Source organism: Gadus morhua, chromosome 9 (assembly GCF_902167405.1).
Source record: "Gadus morhua chromosome 9, gadMor3.0, whole genome shotgun sequence".
Classification (NCBI taxonomy): domain Eukaryota; kingdom Metazoa; phylum Chordata; class Actinopteri; order Gadiformes; family Gadidae; genus Gadus; species Gadus morhua.
Window position 1 is genome coordinate 8,207,432 of NC_044056.1, and position 23,599 is coordinate 8,231,030.

Consider the following 23,599-nt stretch of genomic DNA (forward strand, 5'->3'; position numbering starts at 1 on the left):
ATATATATATATATATATATATATATATATATATACCTATCTATTGTTCTATGTATGTATCTCTCTTTTTGTCTATCTATATATATGTCTCCCTCTCTGTGTGTCTATCTTTCTATCAATCTATATATATATATAAATTGGTCTCTCTCTCTCTCTCCCCCCCTCCCCCCCCTCCCCCTCTCTCTCCCCCCCTCTCCCCCTCTCCCTCTCTCTCTCTCTCTGTGAGTGTGTGTGTGTTTGCGTTCGGGGGATGGAGGGAGGCCCCGCCCCCAGGCCGCTCGGCGGCCGTTGTGTCGGAGCGTGGCGGCGGTGGAAGAGGAAGGCTGAGGCTGCCAGGTGGGTCACGAGGTTGAGGGGGGGGGGGGTACCTCCGCTACACTCCTTCCTCTGACACCCTGAAAACAGGAAGCAGTAGAGAGGGGGTTGGTGGTGGGATAGTCAGAGTGGGGGCTGGGCTGGGGCTGGATTATACACACAAACACACACACGCACGCACACACTCACACACACACACACACACACACACACACGCACACACACACACACACACACACACACATACACACACACACACACATGCATGTACATACCCTGGCACAGAGTTCTGACACCACATTCTACAACAACACACACACACTCACACACAAAAGTAGAAACACCTGCGAACACACACACACACGCACACCAAACATACAAACACACACTTGCACACACACACACACCGACCAACACACACACACACACACACACACACACACACACACACACACACACACACACACACACACACACACACACACAGACCTTGGTACAGAGCTCTTACACCATATCCCGAACTAGCACACACACACACACACACACACACACACACACACACACACACACACACACACACACACACACACACAGGCATCAACATGCTGTTATCATCTGTTCCATGAGCGTAACACACTATCGATCCAACCACTGTCTGCTTGGAATACATAATTGAGATTAATATTTAAGTGTATTGCATCCCACCCCAAGGTCTAGTCTCAAAGAATCTCCACACATCAGCACAGTTCCAGCAGATCGCTCTAGGGGGCGACCTTCTCTCCGAGCATGTGGGGTTTCAAGTCTGTATAATTTTGATGACTTATTAAACAGACATATAAACCCGGTCCCTTAACAAGCCCGTTATGTTCCACTTCCTGAGTCCAGAACTTGGAGCTGGACCCGACCTGGGACTAGATCCTCCTCACTCCAGGACCACCTGGTACCAGTTATGACGCGACAGAGGCTGGTGGGTGGGTCTCACTTGTTCAGAGTTCACCTAGACTCTGCATAGCCTCCCCCAAACACCCCTCTTACGCATTTATTGTATGTTGCACTTAGCAGTGTAGCATCTTATCCTAGCAATCTTGTATAATACGAGGAAGGGGTTAACCTAGCAATTGTACGTGCTTGGCACTGTGTTCTATGCACATCCTTACTGTACCAACAGCGATATATTGTGGTTTCTCTTTCCTCTGACAAATGTACTTATTGCATTGTGTCATTTAGCATCTGCTAAATGACACAATGCAATAAGTACATTTGCTAATTGCCCTGAATGTAAATGTCCTACCCTCAGCTGATAGGCCCGGAGTAGTCCACCTGTAGGTGTAGGTATAGGCCTGGTTGGGCCAGATGCCTAACCCCTGAACCAGCTCCTTAAGGGACTGGGTCTGCAATCCACTGGAAGTGGCATTGGATAAACGCCACGTCTGCTAAATGGCTAGTCCTGGATGGAATGGAGGTCCCTTCATTACTCTGCAAGGTCTGTGTGTGTGTGTGTGTGTGTGTGTGTGTGTGTGTGTGTGTGTGTGTGTGTGTGTGTGTGTGTGTGTGTGTGTGTGTGTGTGTGTGTGTGTGTGTGTGCTGATGGGTCTAGCAGCAAGCCGTTTGGGACGTAGCCCACTTTCCCCCCCCCCCCCCCCCCCCCCCCAACATAAACGCTGATGCGGTTGAATATGCATACCAGGGTTGAATATGTGCGGCTGGATACAGATGTGCATGGTGCCTGCACACACATACTGCTTCTCTTACGTATGCAGTGCTTCTTTTATGTATACACATTTTCATGCATGGACACACAGACACGCGTTGGGGGGCGCACATACACGCACACATAAACTCACACACACACTGTATATTTTGAAAATGTCCTTGGAATGTATAATGCAGTTGTGAATAATGCCCTCATATCGATTCGAGAAGAGTGCTGGCATACTGGAGGTGCTATGCTGTTTTTCTTCCACTTAGCATGTCAAATCTTTTCATAATGACCCCATACAAGCCTATTCTGACCAAATAGACTCCTTCAATGGAGAGATGCAGAGAAGTGTGTTTGTTTGTTAGTGTGACTGACGATATAGTGTAGGCCTACTGTACTCTACAACAGGGGTCCACAACGTTTTCCAGGCCAAGGACCCCCAAACTGATGGGGAGATGGAGTGGGGACCCCCTACTTATATATTGTATACAATTGTGTTTGATGTTAAACTGGTCCTATAGTGCCATGTACAAATGTACCTTGTTATTTTGCATTCAATACTAAGATATTCAAATAATACACAGGTTCATATATTCATGTTTTTATTTTAAACATGTGCAAGGTACAGTGAGTAGCCATGACACTGCCATTCATAAACATAACATAATAAACTGATACCTGCCAAGATCACCAATGTCTGTCAATTGCATGTAATCATGCACAAAAGCTATTCAAATTGACAATTTTTTTCATAAAACAAATGTGGAAACGAAAATTAGCGATGTTTGCTGGTGTCTTTCTTAACACTCCGCAAGTAGTCCAGTAACTTTCAACCCCAGTGTGTCCGGTTGCTAAGCGACGTCGACGTCTATGGCGGACTATTTCTCTGCTGATCGCTTATTTTCCCGATAATGACCGGCGTTCTGTACATTATCCCTTACATAACAGCACTCTATCTCTCCAAACAGTCTTGGCTGCGCACTCTCATCCAAATATGTATTGTTTGCAGAGGAGGAGGGGGTAAATATAAAGACTGGACGAGAAACTTGTCTCTGTGCTGTCCTTCTTCTTAATTGAAGGAGCAGGCAGAGAAACGCTCTCTCCTGTTGGGCTATCATTAAAATCCAATTCCTAAAAATGTCGCAGCCAGTCCAGATGTGTCAGGTCGGCGCGAGATAGGGCTGAACGAGTAATCGAATTCAAATCGAAATTGTGATGTAATAGGACGCGGTATGCAAATCGCAAAGGCTGTGAAAAGAAAAAAAGGGATTTGTTACCGTTACTGACTGGAAATCAGTACGATTCATTTATTTTTATTTTATAATTCAATAGTTCAATAAGGAAGTTTATAATATAAATTAATCTCAACACATCGGCCTGGCAGTTTTTATGTTGACGGCTTCATGTTGTGTTGGTCATCATACTAAAGAATGATTTATTTCTTTATTAGTGAATAGTACACAACGTAAGAAACTTAATAAATTATAAAAATCGCACATTAAATCGCAATCGCAATAGTGATAAAAAATAATCGCAAATCGATTATTTTCCCCATATCGTTCAGCCCTAGCACGAAAGACATACGAACGGACGCTTACCACTTTTGTAAATGCCATATATATAGCACATTCGGATCGCATGATAGGTATAAACACACACATTGTTTTCCGGGAGATATTTTGGATGCACTGAATTATATTCTATATATCTGCTGCTGAGTAGCGTGTCTCTTGTTGCAGAGACAGTGTGGAGCTTCCTGTAGCGGCTTTTGAGATCCATTCCGGTTAGAAATCGGATCAAAAGTGTCCATGTAAACGCGGCTAGTGTGTTGGATTCATGTTAATGTGTATTTAAAGACAGTTCAATTTGTGGAAAAAAATGCATGGGGAATATAAAAAAAATGTCTAATCAACCAAAACTTTCGCGACCACCCTGCAGTACCTCCGCGGACCCCCTAGGGGTCGAGGACCCCCTGTTGAAGACCTCTGATCTGCTCTACAAGTTATGTTTTACTTTAGGATTCCAGGGTAAACCGCAATGTTCATGTATTATTTACGACGTTTCTATAGCGTTAGAAAATAAATTCTTGACGAAATGATTGATCGATTCGGAGGCTAATGTGAATCGACATGCTGTCTGCCCGGGGCTAAATAAATGGGCACCCGTCCACATCGGAGGAGCGGGAGGAGGGAAAAACCACACACCCGCACTATCTCAAATTAAGATATAAGGCCTATCATCTGGTAAGGAACTAAATAAAAATATATTTTGTGATTACATAATTACGATTGCACACACTTTCTATATGTAACTATTAGACCTATTGGTGTTATGATCGCATATTTTATTCAGAACATCAGTGTTTGCCTGTTCAGACGGGGTCTCTTGAATTTGTGCATCTCTGATGTGACGCTGTTGTCAGTGTTCTATTGTTTCATCGTGACTACACGCCCCTCAGGGACGATTTACAACTCACTTTCTATCTAGGGGTGACTAGAGAAAAAATACTTCAAGGGATCTGTGTTTCATTTAGCGTACAATTTTCTTTTCTTCTGTTGAGTCCCATTGTCGAAGCGTTCAGTGTGATCCCGCATGTGAGACCCTCGCTTGTCGTTCAGTCCCGTGTGTTTTCCCCACTTATTAGAGACACACAAACAGGGGAAAGGGGGACATTATTCACCAGTAGGCTTGCTTGACAAACCACCAGGGGATTTTATTAACTCCCCACCAAAAATCCACGCCGGCAGGAAGTCACTCACCTTGGCTGAGGTGAGGTAAGAGATGGACTTTGATGAATGTTGCTCTCAGATTGAAGTGTGTCTCTTTTGAGGTTCAATGCACCCAGTGGAGGGAGAGGGGCGAGGAGAGAGGGTGTGTAGGGGGGAAGGAGGCAGAGAGAGAGAGATAGGGTAGATGAGGTGTGTGTGTGTGTGGGGGGGGGGGGGAGATACACCGCTATCGTTATTGCAACGTTTTCATTGAAATGCAAATGTAGGTGTCAAATATGCATCTCAAAAGGTATCGAAGTGAAGCTCAAAGAATCACATTCTTACTCTCAAACTTCTTCCTTTGTTTGACTCAATTTGTAATCACTGCAGTGAGTTGTTTATGTCTAGGAGGACGCGATAAGAGTAATTGCCTTTAAATCTTTGTTGGAACAGTCAGATTGTTCTCAACGCTCATTGGTTTCATTATCAATGAATTACTATCTGATATATTAGAAGACAAGAAGCGTTTGTGGCCTCCTTTGTTTGGTTTAACCATTGATTTTAGAGAGTTTGAGACCAATTACTCAAAAATAATAACAGCCGAATCTATTCTTGAATAATAAGTGTTCTTCAATCCGACAATTGATGTTACATCGCCACCGTGTGGTCTATTTATGGATAGCAGCTTCCTAACAAACTACCTTCCCAAAGATATAAGAAAATAACCATATAACATCATATGAGTTGAGCACACTGGTTGTAGAATTCAATGTTATTAAATACTAAAATATATTTCTGTCTCGTTTATTGACAAGTCCTGATAATACAAAAAAGAAATACAAAAAGAAACAATTAACATAAAACTGGGACACGATATGGTTATTTTGCACAGGGCATAACGTAAAATAGGTGTAACAAAATACAAAACCTTCATTTTTTTTTGTTAAATTAATGTGGCCGGTTCTCAATTAGTGTCTAGTTTCGCCTTGTTTAAATACTGATTTGATAATCGGCCTATACTTTTCCAGGAAAACATGTTATTTGGATTTTCTTTAGACATTTGTGGTTTCCACAGACAAAATGCATTTTTAAAGATACACATGTGATGATCATGTCAAAAACAATGATGCGCACAGCAGCTCTATAATTAAAATACAATAAAAAGTCATAAGATAAATCAAATTTCTTCCCTATTATTTCCTTTTCCTGTTATTTCTTTTGTTTGGCGAAAAGTGTTGAATTTTAATAAATCAGTCATTACCAAAAGTGTAGCGAAAAGCCTGAAAAAAATGAAAAGTTAACTAGTTCCCGCTAGAAAAAGCCACTTCAAAAAGGAGGTGAGTTGGAATGGAGATAACAGTCTGACAAACTAAAATATCGGGCTCTGAGTTCATATTTGGCCCTCAATAGTGCTGTGGCTGCCGAGTCTGTACATCATTAAAAACACAGGAAGGGAAACACAAAACAACTCAAACAAAAGGTATGTGGGAGACCACTCTTCCCTTGCAAAAGCGCTGACCGCGCAGATGAAGGCAATAATCCCTTCGCATAGTCATATATATATATATATATATATATATACACACAGTTGAAAAAAGTGACAACATGAAAATAATAATAATAACGATGATAACTCACTGGATGCAACGTGGACACACATAAACGCACACACACACATAGTGCAGGTCTCCACGCAGATCTGGTCTGGATGCCGGAGACCGCCCAGAGAGAGAGAGCCCGGGGGGAACGCGAGGTGGGTGGTGTCAGAGGTCGGCTGGGTGGGTGCTATTGGCAGGCATGGAGGGTAGGCTGTTATGAGGCCACCAGGTAGAACCCAAGGCCTCATTCCCAGCAAGCCTTTCACACACACACACACAGCACTGGAGGTACCCCCCCGGATGTGGGGTCACAGACTACAAGGGGTTGGGGTTACGCTGGTGTGACCCCGGACCTCCACCCACTGCTCCTACGATGAAAGGAGGCGCTCTGATCGCAACAAATTTCCCTTAAACAAGAAATCCGATGTAAAATGGATTTGGTATGTGTTTGGTATGATAACGAGTTGGAATGTTCGTTTTGGAGCAAAAAAGTGCATATATAGCGTTTTGGTAGAATCGGCTAAAAACAGCCAACTTAAGAATGTGTCTATATGCACTTTTTTGCTCCCAAACGAACATTCCAACTCGTTATCACACTAAACATATCCCAGATCCATTTTACACCGGATTTCTTCTTTAAGTGCTCTTTCTGCCTGGCTAGGGAGCCAACAAGTGTCCTGAAAGCGATACAACGCAAGGATCTACTCACACGTCAATATTAACGTACTACAAAGAAAGGACGCTACAACTCTTGCATCCCACCAAAATAAACAACGACTCCTTTCATTTGATTTCTACAATATTTCATTCATGTGGCAACGTGAGGCCAACGATTCATTCCATGAAGTCCACGAGTCCAGCTGGACTGAGAGGCTTCCACGAACAACCACGCACACACACAAACACACACACACAAACACGTGCATGTGGGTGTGGGTGTGACTTAAAATAAGAAATGTACACAGCTGTCTGCTCAGAGAGGGTGGTGACAGCTGCTATGCCGTGTGTTCTGTGTATGACTGAACGGTAGAGGGACATATTTTGTCCTGGGTGTGTGTTTCTCTTTAAACACACACGCACACAAACATGCAGGGAGATAGAACACGATAGAGGGAGTGTGATGGTGTGGGAGAGGGAGGAGTTCTCCGTGTGTGTGTGTGTGTGTGTGTGTGTGTGTGTGTGTGTGTGTGTGTGTGTGTGTGTGTGTGTGTGTGTGTGTGTGTGTGTGTGTGTGTGTGTGTGTGTGTGTGCTACAGCTGGTTTGAAGCTCAGTATTTGGGGACTTTGGAGTAGTCCTCCACCACGACGCTCTTGCACAGACACATCGACAGGATCATTCCCAGGAGCTGCGGGCACAACACAGACTGGTCAACACAGCTGTCGGCACACACGGCCACACGCGCAGGTGGTGGTAATTATGACAGATAACCCCCCTCTCGAACACATCCTTGTGTGTACTCGGACACACACAGGGATACATACCTCCACGACAGCGACTGCAACACAGATTCCAAGAATAACTCCCATGTTGTCAAGGAGCCACCCCTCCACGCTGCTTTCACAGCCCTAGAGAGAGAGAGAGAGAGAGAGAGAGAGAGAGAGAGAGAGAGAGAGAGAGAGAGAGAGAGAGAGAGAGAGAGAGAGAGAGAGAGAGAGAGAGAGAGAGAGAGAGAGAGAGAGAGAGAGAGAGAGAGAGAGATAGAGAGAGAGAGAGAGAGAGAGAGAGAGAGAGAGAGAGAGAGAGAGAGAGACAGAGAGAGAGAGAGAGAGAGAGAATGCAGGTTTAGAACATCATCGATAGCGGGTTGACTGTAGAGGTGACTCTCTGCAGGATACACTGCCGGCTACAAACACAAAAACAGTTGACTGAGGGCATAGGGTACATTGGTACTGAAGAACATGGTCTCCCCAAAGGTGGATTAATTACAGATAATGCATTCTAAATCACTGGCGCCGACAGCCCAGTGCCAACACCGCGTGGACATTGAACAGATTAGTCCATAAAGTACTGCAACTGGTCCAATTCTAGGGAAACAACGCTGTTTAATAAGAGTTGGACCGGCTTGTCTTTTTTTATTGTAGGAAACAACTTCTACCAAAACGTACAACAAACACAAAACCAATAGTCTTCGTCTACGCTGTTAGTGTAAGCGGTGCTGTTTTATAATGACTGGAGTATCTACTTGTGTATTAGCAACCAAGTACATGGACTGAAGATGTAGGCAACAGATCTGTTTGATCTGATTTGATTGATGGGTAAAAGGTATTATACAAGGGCTATCATTGGCTTCAGTACATTAACTGATGTCTCCCTGATCCAAAGCAGGAATACATTTTGCATCTAGTTATTTGGTTATCACAATCGGCCTATGCTAGCATTTTTCCACATTATCTTGTACTGGAATGTAAATAAATTTTGCTTGCGCCCTGCCCTGACAAACACCTACACCCAACTAAATAATGTTTGCCAAGGTGGCCGGTTCCAAACTGTCAACGGCTAACTGTCAAAGTGTGCACGCACCTTCACATAAACAGATTAAAAAAAAAGGTTGAGGAAGGGAAGAGAGATGAATGCAACGCGACTGACGAAGGGGAAACAAGGGATTAAAATGACAGAAGCATTTACACAAGCACGCACACACACATACACACACAGACACACACACACACCAAAACGAACAGCACAGAGGGGGATAGGTTCTGACGGGGTTTTGAAGTGACTGGAGCTCCAACATCAGGCCTCAGATGACGGGCGCGGGAGACAGAGTTGCATGCTGGGAGTTACCCCACGGACTGGTCCAGTCATGTCCTACTACGTGTATGAAGGCATGCGGCAGCAGCACACTCACCAACAGACAATGGGCCAACGTGCCAAGCGTTAATTATATACTGGTTTCGTGTTTCTTCGAGTTGCAGCAGGACGCGATTTTGATATCAATAACGGACGTTCACGCTCAGGGTTTATCACTGTGCCTAGTTCTTATTTCACACTTCCTTATCATTGAGACCATATCAACGTGTCAATTATTTGGCACATGCACGAATAACACAAGAAGAGTTGATGAGAGACACACAAACACACACACAAGCACGCACACTAGTTTTCAAAGCACAGCGCTGCAAGTTTTGCATGCATCGCTTTCTACTAAAGGTCCAGTACAGGAAGTCATATTCAAATAGAGACTTCAGTGGAAACAACAGTGACTAATTAGATTATAAGATGCCAGCATCTGGAAAACGTACAAATTTCCTCCAGCGTGGGCCCTTCGCTGTCAGTTATAAAGCCTTAAATAGAATACGAAAATAGATTTTGGTGAGTCAGGATTTTGAGTAGCATTTTCAGAACATCCAGATATTTCTAAGCTTACATTTCGCAATGAATATCGGTCTATCCATCCTAACTAAGTGACGCTCTCAAATTCAGTGTCGGAAGTAAAGCAAAGAAAACTCTCCTTTGAGACCTCAGGTGTCTGTTCATCTTTCTTTTCAGGCCATTGTAAGTCGCTTTGGATAAAAGCGTCTGCTTAATGCCCTAAATATAAAGGTAAAAGTAAATGAGAGTTGAAGCGCGTGATTTCACGGGTGGTGTGTTGGTCGTTTACCGTTTCGAAGACGGGCAGCTTGGCAGAGAGGCTGTCACACAGGCCGCTCTCCGCCACCGATGTGCCCGGCTGAGTTTCGTTGCGGCAGGAACACGAGTACATGAAACCAGTGCTGTTCTTGATCACCAGGTTCTCCGACCAGTTACCCGGGCCACTCCAACCACAGCACTGCATCTGTGAGGGGGAGAGGGAGAGAGAGAAAGAGAAAGAGACAAAGAGAAAGAGACATATGCTTGATTACATAAAAAACATGGATGAAGAATAAGTACAACCGAAGGAGCAAAACTAAACAGAAAAAATATTTATGTATGGGCATAATAAAAATTTGCTCCAGATTGTTGGGAAAAACAGGCGTTCTCCTGGCGGTGGCTAAGGCTGAAGACTGCCACAGGCCAGAGCCACACATGGCAGGAGACCCAGAACCAATGGGACTGAGGGCTGGAAGTGAGGGATAGAAAGCCTGGAACTCAGCACTCTCACAGGGCAGACCCTTGCTTGTTTACGCCCCGAGCGTCAGCAGGTCCGAGTTTGGGGATATTACTTGGTGTGTGTGTGTATATGAATGTGTGTGTGTGTATTCCTGTGCGTGTGTGTTAAGGGCCCCAAAACGGCTGCCCTCCATCCACTCTTCTAGGCAGAGTACCTTCGCATACATCTAAACCTTTTGAAGGCAGCGAGGGCAGCCTTGTGGACTCCACTCACCGTCTTCTGAATGTAGTCCCAGGTTTGGTCCGTGGTTTTGTTCTGGCCCGTGTAGTTGACCAGCATGCCGTTAATGATGTTGGAGAGCTCCGTCTTCAGCTGGAGGGACACAGTGAGGGCGGGGGGGAATACGGTTAGGATGGGAAAAACTGAGCAGTGTTTGGGCTGCTTCGACGTTCCGATGGTAATCACTGTAATTAAAACGCCTCCGTGCAAACAGGTACGCTCTCACGGACGAGCCCGGGTGTGTGGAGGGAAGCAACACGGCATAAAGAAAAGGGAAGCTCCAGTCTGTGTACAAATAAAAATAATAAAAAGTTGCTTGCTGCTTTGTTGTTTTATGTTTTTATGAATCGAACCCGAGTTCCGGCGCTGGTATCGGCGTGACATCAGATGGAGCCCTGCTCAGGGGACTACGCTGCATCATGAAAGCCTGCATGGCGGCTCCCCTGTGTGTGTAGGAAGGGCCAGGGTGGGGCCAGAGCGCGGCGCTGCCTCCCCCAGAGCCGGGAGCACCTCGCCCAGGCCCAGCGTGCCGCCCTGCCCTGTGGTCAACCCCAAGTACAGGGTGCATGTGCTGCATCACATGCATGTGTCCTTTCCCTTTCCCTCTCTCTCTCCTACACACACACACACACACACAATCACACACACACACACACACACGAACGCACACATACTTGCACACGCACGCGCATAAACGCCCAAACACACAAATGAATCATGCACACACATGCCTAAACATGCACACACACCCACCCACACACACACAAAGGCACAAATTACCAAAAACACAAACTAACACACATTCATACACCCACATGCGCACGCCCACATACACACCCCTATTCACACAAAGAACCAACAAAAACATCCACACCCACACAGACAGGCACCCTGCCACACACTGTCGGACAGAGTGTAAAAACGCACACACACACACACACACACAGAGCGTCAGAGGAAAGGTAAACATGTGAAGGGCCCAGAGCGGCCCGGCTGCTCTCCCCTTATCACGAGTTCTACAGGGTGAGCCGAGCAGAGCCAGGCCCCGGGCCCCTGGCTCACAGAACCGGCCCGAGGAGTCTGTGTCTGTGTCTGTGTGTCTGTGTGTGTGTGTGTGTGTGTGTGTGTGTGTGTGTGTGTGTGTGTGTGTGTGTGTGTGTCACCTGGAAAAACCCACATATACTAGCTTGTGAGACAGCGGGAAAACCTGTTGCGCTGAATAAGCGTGAATCTCTGAGCTCTCTTTTTGGGTTTTTGGGTACTTTCAGAGCAGGAGCTGCATTTAACTCTTTATTTTAAAAGGGGCCCTCCCGGAGGGGTTCATATTTAGAATTTCACTTAGAGTAATCCCCTTCCAGAGCCAGGTCATACAAGGTCAGATCCGTACCGCTGAGTAAGAGTATGAATATGAAACAGTCAAATCAATAGTTGAGTCACTTCTGCCAACAGGAAACCCAGAGGGGAAACTCCCGGAAACTCCATAAACCCATTGTTCCCTCATGTCCCCTGAAGGGGGCACCATCTCACCGGACACCTCAGAGTTCCCCCCGGTGTTTGACTATAGGTGGTACGGTAACCATGGCTGATAGTAGACATGCCAACCAACATGGCCCTATTAAGACATAGGGTTACACAATAAACAATAGCAGCGCTAGCTTCAGCGAATTCTCCTCACAATGATTCCCTCGCTCTCTTTCTTTAGAAACGCACGTTATCCGGATACCCGCTGGATGAATCAGCGCTCGGTGAATCAGAGGCAGGGGGGGATTCCTGGCAGACATTAGTCCTGGAACATGTCAACCGACGCCAAGCTGTGTGTGTGTGTGTGTGTGTGTGTGTGTGTGTGTGTGTGTGTTAGGATCCAGTGGTCATAACAGTAGAAGATAAAAGGATGCAGCAGAAGCTAGAGGGAACTCCTAACAATCCATGGGGAAAGAAGGGACATCTCTTGGGTTTCCTCCTCTTCCTGCTGACTGTTTTGAAGTTAAGAGTCGCTGAATAGCCGACAGTGCACCTCTCCAAGGCTGTCGCTCCACATCAGGGAGATGCCAGGCCACACGTTGTGATTCTCAGCGGATTGGGATTATCCAATAGGATTGTCCGGTTCACTTCTGAATGAACCTGGAGGGGTTCATGCGGGCCGTGTGTGTGAGGACGGTGTGTGCAGTGGACGGCAGCTCACCTGTTCCTGCTGGTAGTACACCAGCACGCCGGCGGTCACCTGGGCGATGAGGATCAGCAGCAGGCAGGTGAAGTACTGCGGAGGAGAGACAATGGATAGGATGTCACATGGTATATAGTACACACACACACACACACACACACACACACACACACACACACACACACCATGCGATGGTGTTAAGAGCCTTACACACGCACAAACAGCTTGAAATTTCAAACACCAACGCAACTTAATGTGTTGGCATGTGTGTTGTGTTGCGGCCTATGGATGCTGCTGGCCGTCCCCTCTCTGACGTGTTACCTCCCTGCTACATCTGATGCCCATTTAGGGTCGTAGCACATGGGTTGTCTCGTCAATTTTTTATTCTCTGAGAGCCCTTTTGAGAGCTGTTACCCCCCCCTCCACCACCACCCTTTCATTTTCATTTGCCATTAATCCTTCTTTACGGATGCTTTGTCTTACATTTTAATCTCTGGGGCACCTACGTAGAAAGACGATGTAATCTGTTAAATATCCTCCAAGGCAGAGCGACACTGTCCACTCCGACACTACATGCCGGTGTGTGTGACAATGTGTATGTATGACAATGTGTGTGTGTGTGTGTGTGTGTGTGAGACGGAAGAGTGTGTGTGTGTGTGTGTGTGTGTGTGTGTGTGTGTGTGTGTGTGTGTGTGTGTGTGTGTGTGTGTGTGTGTGTGTGTGTGTGTGTGTGTGTGTGTGTGTGTGTGTGAGAATGGCAAAGCTGCTACTTGTGTGTGTGTGTGTGGAGGGTATTTGGGGATAACATAAGGGGTGCCAGCTGGCCACTGTCTCTAAAAAAAATTAGGTCACTATAGATTCTCTGTGAACCACTTGCAGGTCAGAACCCCAACACACACACAAACACACAAACACACACAAACCAGCTTTGGTTGTAATCATCCAAGGTGTTTTAACACAAAGGCCTAAAACTCACACACACACGGTTTCACAAGTTGTGTTTAAAATGCCATGCTGAGGTGAGTCACTGTGAGTCACACTTGGCTAATCGACGTACGCCTTTCCTTTCGTTACTCAGACAGGTGGGACTGGCTAAACGCACATGTCTCCCCCTGGTCTATTTACGAGCGTCTCTGTAGCCAGCTGGCCCGGCGGTCTCTTTACGACCCCCGGGGGTCTGAGACGAGGTTCTCACCAGTCCCAGCAGACATCGGATCTCTAAGACGGCGCCGATGCAGCCGAAGAAGCCCATGGACATGGTGAGGGCGCCCACCCCGATGAGGATGTAGGACGCCACGTTCACCGTGTCCGAGGAGTCCTCTGTGGAGAGGGATAGAAAGGGGCGGGAGAGAGATATCAAACACAAGGTCTGGTGTTGGAGTCAGCAGGCGGAGAGCACGTGATAATGAGCATAATGCAAAGAGCACACGCACGTCGAGGCATTTCGGAGCATCAGTTAACAGTTTTGCATATGAACCATGAGACACACAAGATAAACACAAAACACACACGTAGGGAACCATCATTTGAGTAGACACTTTCATTGGTATTAAAGTATATATATAAAGTAATAAAAAGCAAAAAAACAAAACAAACATTACCGTATTTGAGTGTTAGGATTGTTAAAGTTTCAGTGTGTAGTATTTAGTGAAATCTAGCGCAGTAGACACGGCAAAATGGAATAAAACATTAATAATAAACATACATACTGTAAGTATGTTTCAAAAAATATATGAATCACATTAATTAAGAATTGGAGTGCTTTCATGCCCTTGGAATAAGCCCTTTATTTTACATAGTAAACAGTTGGTTTCACCTCACCTTTCACCCTACTACATGCCGCTAAATTCTAGTCACTGCGCCTTTAAGCATTGTGTCCAGATAACACTAGATCCATTCTGGGGTCTGGTGTTATCTGGCAAGACTCTCTTGCCAGATAAGACTCTCCAGGGCCCCAGGCTTTGAGGGGCAGCTTGGACGCAGGCTCCACGGTTCTTGGCCAGCACCAGCACCTGCACCTCGTGGCAATCACTTAACACAACACCCCGTCCCTGACCGCCAATTCACTTCGGTGCACGCACAACAACTGCCCTTCCATCAAGTAACACAGTGTCACTTTGGCTGGCGCGCAGACAGGACGGAAACGGATTAATTCATTTCAAATCCCTGCTTCGTCTGATCTGATTATCCTCCCAGCAATCAGAAGATGAGTTCTTTTTGTTTTATTAACCTCGCTGACATCCTAAAATGTCCAACACCTGTAGCCTCCTAGCACAAGCCTTTCTGACCTCTGAAGTGGAGCTATACTGTGGCATGACTGAAATTACATTCACTGCCACATGGGCGTCTTTATATCAACATACACACACACGGCCACACACACAATCACACACATGCATACACCCTTCTATATAGGTTTAATCAAAGCAAGGGGTACTTGATGTGGTGGTTGGAGTGCAATTGCCGGCTAAAAAGGTCTTGCTGGCCGCCAGGGCCCTCCACCTCGCGTCTAAGTAGAGAGGGATCGTATAGAGCATATGTGTGTATACGTGTGTGTGTGGGGTTGCAAGGTAGCATTTAAGAGGAACAGTGAACCATGTGATCTATATCTAGCGTGCTTTTGCCTCACTTTGAACTTTAAATGGCGCCTGGGTGACTTATGCATGTGCACAGCAAAACCCCGCCCACCTCACATACACAAAGTGAACATGTAGACATGCAAAACTAGGCTGCTTTATGACTAGAATCCCAACCCCTCTCTCTCTCTCTCTCTCTCTCTCTCTCTCTCTCTCTCTCTCTCTCTCTCTCTCTCTCTCTCTCTCTCTCTCTCTCTCTCTCTCTCTCTCTCTCTCTCTCTCTCTCTCTCTCTCTCTCTCTCTCTCTCTCTCGAACATCTGTGTGTCGTCTGTCTGTGGTGAAGCTAAAACACAGCCTTCTTCTCCTGAAGTCCGCGCGTGTGCGCCACGTTTATGCACTTCTTGTGGCAGGTTTCCACCTCGCTGTTCTGCTGGCCAGTTGAGGAAAGGCTCCGTCTTCTACCGTCTCCGAGGAAAATTTCCATTCGGAGAGGTGAGACAGGCAGTGCCCTTTGGAGAGGGAGTCGGTGACAACTGTTTGGTGAAGCAGCGCCTTCTGTAAGCATGTCCAGAGCCACCTTACACACAATCTGTAAACACTGCTGGGGAAATGGAGTGGCTTCAAATATATACAGATTACGCCACGCAGACTAATTTCCAACGCATTTCTGCGGTTTAGATCCAATAAGCTTAGGATTTGCCCGCCCCTCATGAGACACCATTTTGGAGCGGTGGGTGCTTTAAGAAAGGATTTTCACACAGTGTTTCTTCACACACTACCCTGGCCCCGGTTTCATTGGTTTGAACACAACGTCAAGCCATGTTTTGGCGAGTGCCGGCTAGACCAAATGCAGAAATGTCAGGGCGCAGCAGAGAGCCACCAAAGCCCCAGTGCTGATAAGAGAAGCACAAACAGGTCGTTAGCAGAAAGAGAAAGAAAGAGTTGGAGAGAGTTGACCTTTTCTGCCGGAAAATAAAGACCACCAAAATCCAAACATTCCCTAAGTTTCCCCGGAGTCGTCATGGCAGCAGCAACAGGGCTCTATTAATACAACTCACCAAGAATGGAAAACTCTTTCCCCTGGTTTCAGTCTCTAGCTATAACTTCACAAGGAAAACCCTGAAAGTCAATAAACATCAGCTCCCTCCTGCTTTGATCCGTGCTTCCGTGGAGGCTTCTAGAACAGGAGACGGGACTCCAGGGACCAATAGGAGTGCAGGAGAGCACACACCCTGTTATACAGAGCAGAGCGAGAGCCACTCCGACTGTGATTAATCATTCTGGGTCCGGGGATGAACAGCCAGACAGTTTAATCCAATTTGAAAGAAAATGAGAAAGCGACCGGAATATAACCACTGCTTCACAATTAGGAAGCCTTTTGTGTCACTCCGAACAACACAAAGTGTACTGTTCCCCGTTAGATAAATAGAAGACATCAAAAGGTGCTAGGATTTCCTTTTACTTTTTACTTGAGAAAATGTTTACGCAGCAGAAGTTTCAGGAGTTTCCGAGTGGGAAAAAAACAGATAAAGCCGACAAACTAGACAAAGGAGAAGGCCAGAGGAAAAACCTCACAGGCAGTGAACCTGGATTGAAGCCAGCCTGGAGGAAAGCAACCAATGGTGGGTAAAACAACAATAAGCGGTCAGGGCCTTCAGACATGACACCATGCTGGGCAGTGGCCCCGTGCTACAGGCAGGCAGGCCTCAGGGATAAGGCAGGATCCAGACCCCGTTGACCCTGGATGTGGTCCACAAAGGAGGGTCTGCTTGGTGCCCGTAGTGCTGCCATGAGAACACCCAGCGTTAGATAAAACCTGCATGCTTGGTGGATGAAGGGGTGAACAAGGGCCGGAACGGCTTACTCTCGCTATCACAACCGCTGAGTTGGGCAAGCTCAACTCACGAGTGCGCCAGTGGGTTTGATCGCTACGTGTCATTCCTTCTCTCTTTCAATTGTTGCCGATTGTATGTTAGTTTCTCTTTTCCATGAAAATGCCATGTCCATTACAAACACACACTCATTAGTCCAAGCGGGGCGGATGTGGCCACTTACCAGGCCCAAATAAAGAGGGCTCTCAGCCTGAAAGCACAGATCTCGCTCAATCTCACTTCTCCAGACACAATGCACTCGCTGACGGACGGATGGCCTACAGCAGCGCTGAAGGGAAAGTACTTTGAGCGTGTGCGCCGGATTTAGGGAACAACCTAGTTGAGCGCAAGAACGGGTGCGCTCCCGAAACAGGGCACCCAGAAAAAGAACCGTGTTTTCAAAATTATGCGTTTCACTTCCAGACGAGAGAGCGAGAAATAGAAACCTCTTCTTCTTGCTTTGGCACGGAGAAAGAGAGGAGCGAGCAAGAGAGAGAGACGGATCACAAATAAAAAGTGCTTCTCTCAGCAGAGTTCCATCTGTTCTCGGGGCACGTTGAAAGCATTTGGGTTTACGAGAGGGGAGAGTCTGGAGTTTCTGTACACAGCGCCGGGTTCACATGAAGAGACCCATGCATGCGAGGGAATGTGAGAATGTGAGTTTGATTAGTTTTTTTTTTTTTTCACAGCTTTCTGCTCCGATGGCTCTCGCTCAAACACAAGGGGCCCGTGACACACAGAGAGAGAGAGAGAGAGAGAGAGAGAGAGAGAGAGAGAGAGAGAGAGAGAGAGAGATACGGAGAGAGAGAGAGAGAGAGAGAGAGAGAGAGAGAGAGAGAGAGAGAGAGAGAGAGAGATACGGAGAGAGAGAGAGAGAGAGAGAGAGATACGGAGAGAGAGAGAGAGAGAGAGAGAGAGAGAGAGAGAGAGAGAGAGAGATACGGAGAGAGAGAGAGAGAGAGAGAGAGAGAGAGAGAGAGAGAGAGAGAGAGAGAGAGAGAGAGAGAGAGAGAGAGAGAGAGAGAGAGAGAGAGAGAGATACGGAGAGAGAGAGAGAGAGAGAGAGACAAAGAGAGAGAGAGACAAAGAGAGAGAGAGACAGACACAGACAGAGAGAGGAGGGAGAGACAGAGACAGATGAGGGAGAGACAGAGACAGATGAGGGAGAGAGAGGGGTGGGACCCACCTGGGAGCCACCTGGAGCAGCCAGTATAGGCTCTGTTTATTTTTATTCTTGTGGCGGGTTCACCTCTTCCTCCTACTCACAGCTGGAGGGGAAAGTCGAGAAATAGATCAGATCTGACAACATCTTCTACACAAGAGTGGGACTGTGAGGAGGACCACGGTCTGGGGGCAGAGGGGGAGAGGCGAAATAGCGGTTGCGTGCACGGCCAGAGCTCACTTCTGTGAAATACCCTCAACACGTCATGAAACAAAACAAAAAAAACAGTGGCTGAGACAACATTGATTGATGAGAGGTAGAGGCCCAACAGCCTCTTCATCCTCTATGTGTGTGTGCGTGAGAGAGGCACTAGACGAAACAGCGTCAGACTATCACAGGGCCGCTATCAAGTGCTTTAGGAAGTCGTCCGTGTTCAGCTATCGGTATCATCTTTGATTTACTGCAAACATTCCTTCGGCTTTATAGCCTACTTCCTTCAGCCGTGTGGGAAACAGGCCAATGGGAAGAAACCCCCAGAGTTAGCCCCATGGGGGACGGCCACAGCGGTGGACTCTCTCCGTTGTACTTTTTTTTTCTTCCATCCGGCTGAACTCAGTCACTCAGGCAGCATTGCCGATGTGGATGCCAGAGTTCGTGATTTGGCAAATAGGCGGTGCATTCCAGGCACAGAGGAGAGAGAGTGTATGAGTGAATGGGAGATATTTTGTGTGTGTCTTTAAACACACACGCACACACACATGTAGGGCGATAGAACAAGATAGAGTGAGTATGAGGGTGTGGGAGAGAGTGCGTGTCTCGGTTCCAGTGTGTGTCTGTGTTCCAGTGTGTGTGTCTGTGTGTGTGCTACACTACTTACGCAACACTGCCATGAAGCTCATGGTGTCCAGGCGCACCCACAGTCCGAAGCCCATGATGAATCCTCCGAAGATCTGCCAGAGACACACGGAGTGGAGATCAGAGCAGTGCAGGATCACAATTATCTGCTTTCAGACATACATAACATTACTGTATACACATGAGCAGGGGGGTGGGGGGGGGGGGGGGGGAGTTGTATTGGTTAGGGTGTTCGACTCCCGGCCAATCCATTAGCAAGATACCTAACACACTAAGTGCTCCTGAATTGGAGCTGCATCTGTTGGTCTGTGGTCTGTCTCCTACGTTCGGTCGGGCCCCCCATGACAACAGTTCGAAGATGTTTTCTTGCTCAGTTGAGAAGTACTACAAAAAACCTACAGAAACCCAGAGCAACAGCAGGATTAAGGCTTCTAGAAACGGAGTATTGTGTATTCCACGGCATACTAGTGAATTAAGATAGTGTGAAGTAAAACGAGTGCATTTAATCTCCCTACCCTAAATACGGTTCGGACATTGGAAACCTGTGTTTGGGTGGCTTGGACGGATCAGTAAACACATCCACTGAGCCACGTGGCTGCTACTCCCTTTCCCCTCCGGTACTACTCCCCCGTACTAATTAAAACCCTCCCTTAACGTGTTCATTTAAATGCCTCAGTCAACCCCCACCCCTCTAGCCACCACCAGTGTATCAACTTCCTGTCCCGCACAAGCCTCCCCGAGTCTTCCTCTAACCAAACGCCGACACATTTCAGACCAATAAACACACAAACACACACAGACACACATGCTTCCCATTAGGAAAGCAGTAGTGGGGCCACATCAAAAGGTCTGTCTGAGGGTTTAACGGCTTCAGACACTGGAAAAGGTCTGGACATCATCATCATCGTCATCATCGTCCTCCTCTTCTGGTAACTCAAAGGTTTTCAAAGAGAGGAGTTGATGCGAGGAGATGGAGGGGTAGGGGGTAAGGAGAGGATGGGACAGACACAAGGCCTTTTCCCATTAATCAGTAGCGCCAGCAGGTTAGGTGTGTCTGTGTTAAACCCACATGGGTGGCATGGTACGTCAATTTTCCAGGGTCTGGCGGTTTCAAACCACCGTTTGCAGAGGCGGAAATAAAAGTTGAGCGACACACAATGGCCAAGCCCTATCTCTGCTCATGTTGAGGCAACACGGAGGCGGAGCTATGATGTGGGGAAAGGAGCAGGGGGTGTTTGAAACAACGCGTGTGTGTTCGCGTGTGTAAGCACACTTGTTACAGGTGAGATAGTGATTCGATGTTGAGGGACTGTGGTCACTTACGAAGAACAGGAGGTTGAAGAGGAAGAGGAAATATTTGGCGGCCGTTATGCATCCTGTCCCCATGGTGACAGATCTGCGGAGAGATAGAGAGAGAGACCAGAGTTAAATACACAAGCTGTTTCTTTACTCTGCAAAGCACATACAGTACAGAGCATCTGTCACTCATAGAAAACGCTTTCCTGTACAGCATTTGATAATGTTTTACAGCACACACACGAGCAGGGGTTACAGAGAAGCGATGGGAGGAAATCAGACGACACAAGGAGAGAAAAACGAGATGCGGAAGATGAGCGATATCTCAACCTCAAAGTGGGGATAGTGATTAAACAGTAGTGAAGCACACAAAACAGCAACACAACACTAACTTGGTTTTTAAACTGATGTTTTCTGTCGAAACAGTGCACACCAACGCTTTCCATATCTCTTGTTTTGTTCCCGAGAACCGAAGTGAGCTCCGCAATTATGCAAGAGCCCGTGTTTGTGGGCATGCAGAGCTCTCGAAATGAGGAATAGTCATGCTGAGAGGTTTTAACTTGTGACATTGTTGTGAGCTGCTCCAAAAGGCTGATAAGAGTAGGTGCGGTTTTCTACGTCACATCTGTTGACAACTGATCTCCTGTACAGCTAACTGATGTCAACAAGATCTGCTCTGATTGGTTTATCCCTTGAGCGTGGGCGCACACACAACTTATGATAAACACCTACATGTGCTCGTTCCAAGAACACTCTACAGACAAGGCATAAGCCAAAAGCAGACGTTTCGCCTAACTGAAAAAAAAAAAACCTCTCATTGTGGTTATTTGAGGACACTGAGAAAGACCTTCGAGAACAACTCCCTAAAGATCATATGACACAGCTATAAGCATCCAACTCAAACCTTACGAGCTCAACGGTGAACACAAATAGGGAACATGTTCAAACTGTATTCACTGACTCAGACGCCTGGCTCTTTGTGGCTAGGTTGAAGACTATGCTCTTTGGCTGATAGCCAACCACCACATCCAAATACTTGGTAACCGTGTCAGTCACTGATAGCATCCGTCATACCAGGAAAAAACAAATCATAGAACAGACACGAACCTGGTCGAAAGGTTTAAGCTAAGCTAGAGTCCCTTGAGATGAGGATAATCCTTAAAACAGATTGTTTGTTTACATGTTAGCAGCAGTGGCATGTGGGTTTAAGCTTAGGTAGGCTTTTTTTTTTTTTTTTCGGAGACATAGAACTGAGAGAGAGGCCTTGACCATATGTCCTGATGGGAAATGGTACAAATTATATAGTTTTGGTTTAGTTTCTTCAGGAAAGCTATAAACGTTAAGGCTGGCCTGGAAATGATGGGGGTGAGCAAGCCAAAGACTTGAACTGCCTGTCATCGCAACTGCTGAAAGAGAAAGACTTTTGGAGTCACCACAACACACCTTAGCTGAACATGTAATGTAGATCCAGTTTACTTATATTATATTATATATTACATTGTTAGAACTCTGTTCAACTGGTAGCATTTTTTAACCTTAATAGATAGTTACTCTAGTTTAATAAATACAAAAAATTGTTCCGGTTACATTGCAGTACTTGCGAGGAGTTCAACGAAAAACTGGATTGTCCAAATTTCATAAGTAATAAACCAGTTTCTATGTCTTGTATTGCCGTAGCTGGCATTAGGTGTTTAAACTTTATGAATGTGCTTTAAAATCAATACCAATCCAACAGATCTGTGCTTGTTTGAAAAAATAATCACAAGACAATACACAATGCAACAGTAATCTGTGTGTCAGAGTGGGGGGAAAGACAGGATTAGGCTGGACTATAACATGTGGTGGGTGGAATCAACTGTTGCCATAAATCACCAAACTGCAGCCGGTAAGTGGTAACAAAGTACAAAAAGAAAACAGTAGCAACCCATACATACATTCATTCAAAATGACCCACTTGCACACGTGATCCCAAAACAATCACCTTACACTAAAAGTCGACATAATGGCCAGTCAACCTCAACATACTTCCCCTGGTAATAACGGATTATTACACTTTGAGACTTGAAGAACCGGTCTCTGACTCCCATACTATTGGATAGCACCTCAATAGAAGAGGATCTGGATAATGGGACATGGATAATGGGATGGCCCCTAGCCCCGTCCCGTCTAATGATCCACCAATCGCTGGCTCGCCTAACAGTAGACCAGTCCGACCTCATTTAATCTAAACGCTGAAATGCTGTATTAACCCAAGGGTTCACCAAAATACGTTTTTATAATAGCAGACATAAAACAGTAGTTCAAAAACCCAACCTGGTTACACCTCTTTTAAGTCAACATCAGGCCTGACGTTATACAGGACCGAGTCGCGTCACAAAGTAAAGATATTTTACGCTCAGAAAAAGTATTAAGGGATTAAAAAAAGGCGCTAGAGCCACAACATCGCATTTATCAACGCTTTAAATTCCATGTAACATTGCAAGTCTTTTAAGATATAGGAAATACAGCCTCCGATGACTTACTTTGTGTGGATCGTGGGAAGAGCGGCTGTGGACGAGCTGACGTCTCCCGTGTGGCTGTGCGAGCGTGTGAGTAGGTGTGGAGTGTCTGGTGCTCGGGGGGAACATGGTAGGAAGTGTGCATGGGAAAATGAACACACCCCCACCATACGGAAGACAGGAGCCTTCTAGTTAACCATCTCCTGTCCGAGGGAAACGTTGCATTACATTGCATTACATTAAATTATGCATTGCAAGTTATAGTAAATCTATTCAGTGGCTCTGACTGTACTATGCAACAAAGTGAATTAGATTTATATTGTCGATTATTTTACACATGATTTACACTTCCTTCAATACTTAACTTAGACTTAAACACAATGTTTTTAAAAGTAGTATTACATTGGACCCAATAGATTTTGCCATATAAAATGCAAAAAGTTATTTCCCGTTTCAGATAATTCCATATCTTCCATCCAGTTCACAATCTCGTGGTGTAAACTGTGTGATATAGAGATGATGACTAGAGAGGCTCCTCCCAGTGTG

At 46.1% G+C, this 23,599-nt stretch overlaps 1 protein-coding gene across 2 annotated transcripts; it reads right to left on the minus strand.

Moving 5' to 3' along the window:
* Positions 1–5,510: 5,510 nt before the first annotated feature.
* Positions 5,511–23,304, minus strand: cd82b (CD82 molecule b). 2 transcript variants are annotated; one of them, XM_030365165.1, is made up of 9 exons: positions 23,078–23,304; positions 20,583–20,655; positions 19,282–19,354; positions 13,990–14,114; positions 12,813–12,887; positions 10,625–10,723; positions 9,923–10,096; positions 7,803–7,886; positions 5,511–7,666 (listed from the first exon to the last, which is right to left on the minus strand). In XM_030365165.1, exons 1-9 carry the CDS (start codon positions 23,221–23,223, stop codon positions 7,589–7,591), a joined length of 927 nt encoding a protein of 308 aa, XP_030221025.1. In that variant the 5' UTR covers positions 23,224–23,304; the 3' UTR covers positions 5,511–7,588. The 2 variants fall into 2 exon arrangements, with proteins under 2 accessions (XP_030221025.1, XP_030221026.1); XM_030365166.1 differs by lacking the exon at positions 23,078–23,304 and adding an exon at positions 20,948–21,115.
* Between the last annotated feature and the right edge of the window lie 295 nt (positions 23,305–23,599).

Excerpts from the sequence above, each read along its gene's own strand:
- cd82b (XM_030365165.1), bottom strand. The coding sequence starts at position 23,223 with ATGGTGGGGGTGTGTTCATTTTCCCATGCACACTTCCTACCATGTTCC. Across the intron at positions 14,115-19,281 it reads GAGCTTCATGGCAGTGTTGC|AGGACTCCTCGGACACGGTG; the intron begins GTAAGTAGTGTA and ends CCCTCTCCACAG. Across the intron at positions 7,667-7,802 it reads TTGCAGTCGCTGTCGTGGAG|CTCCTGGGAATGATCCTGTC; the intron begins GTATGTATCCCT and ends TTGTGCCCGCAG.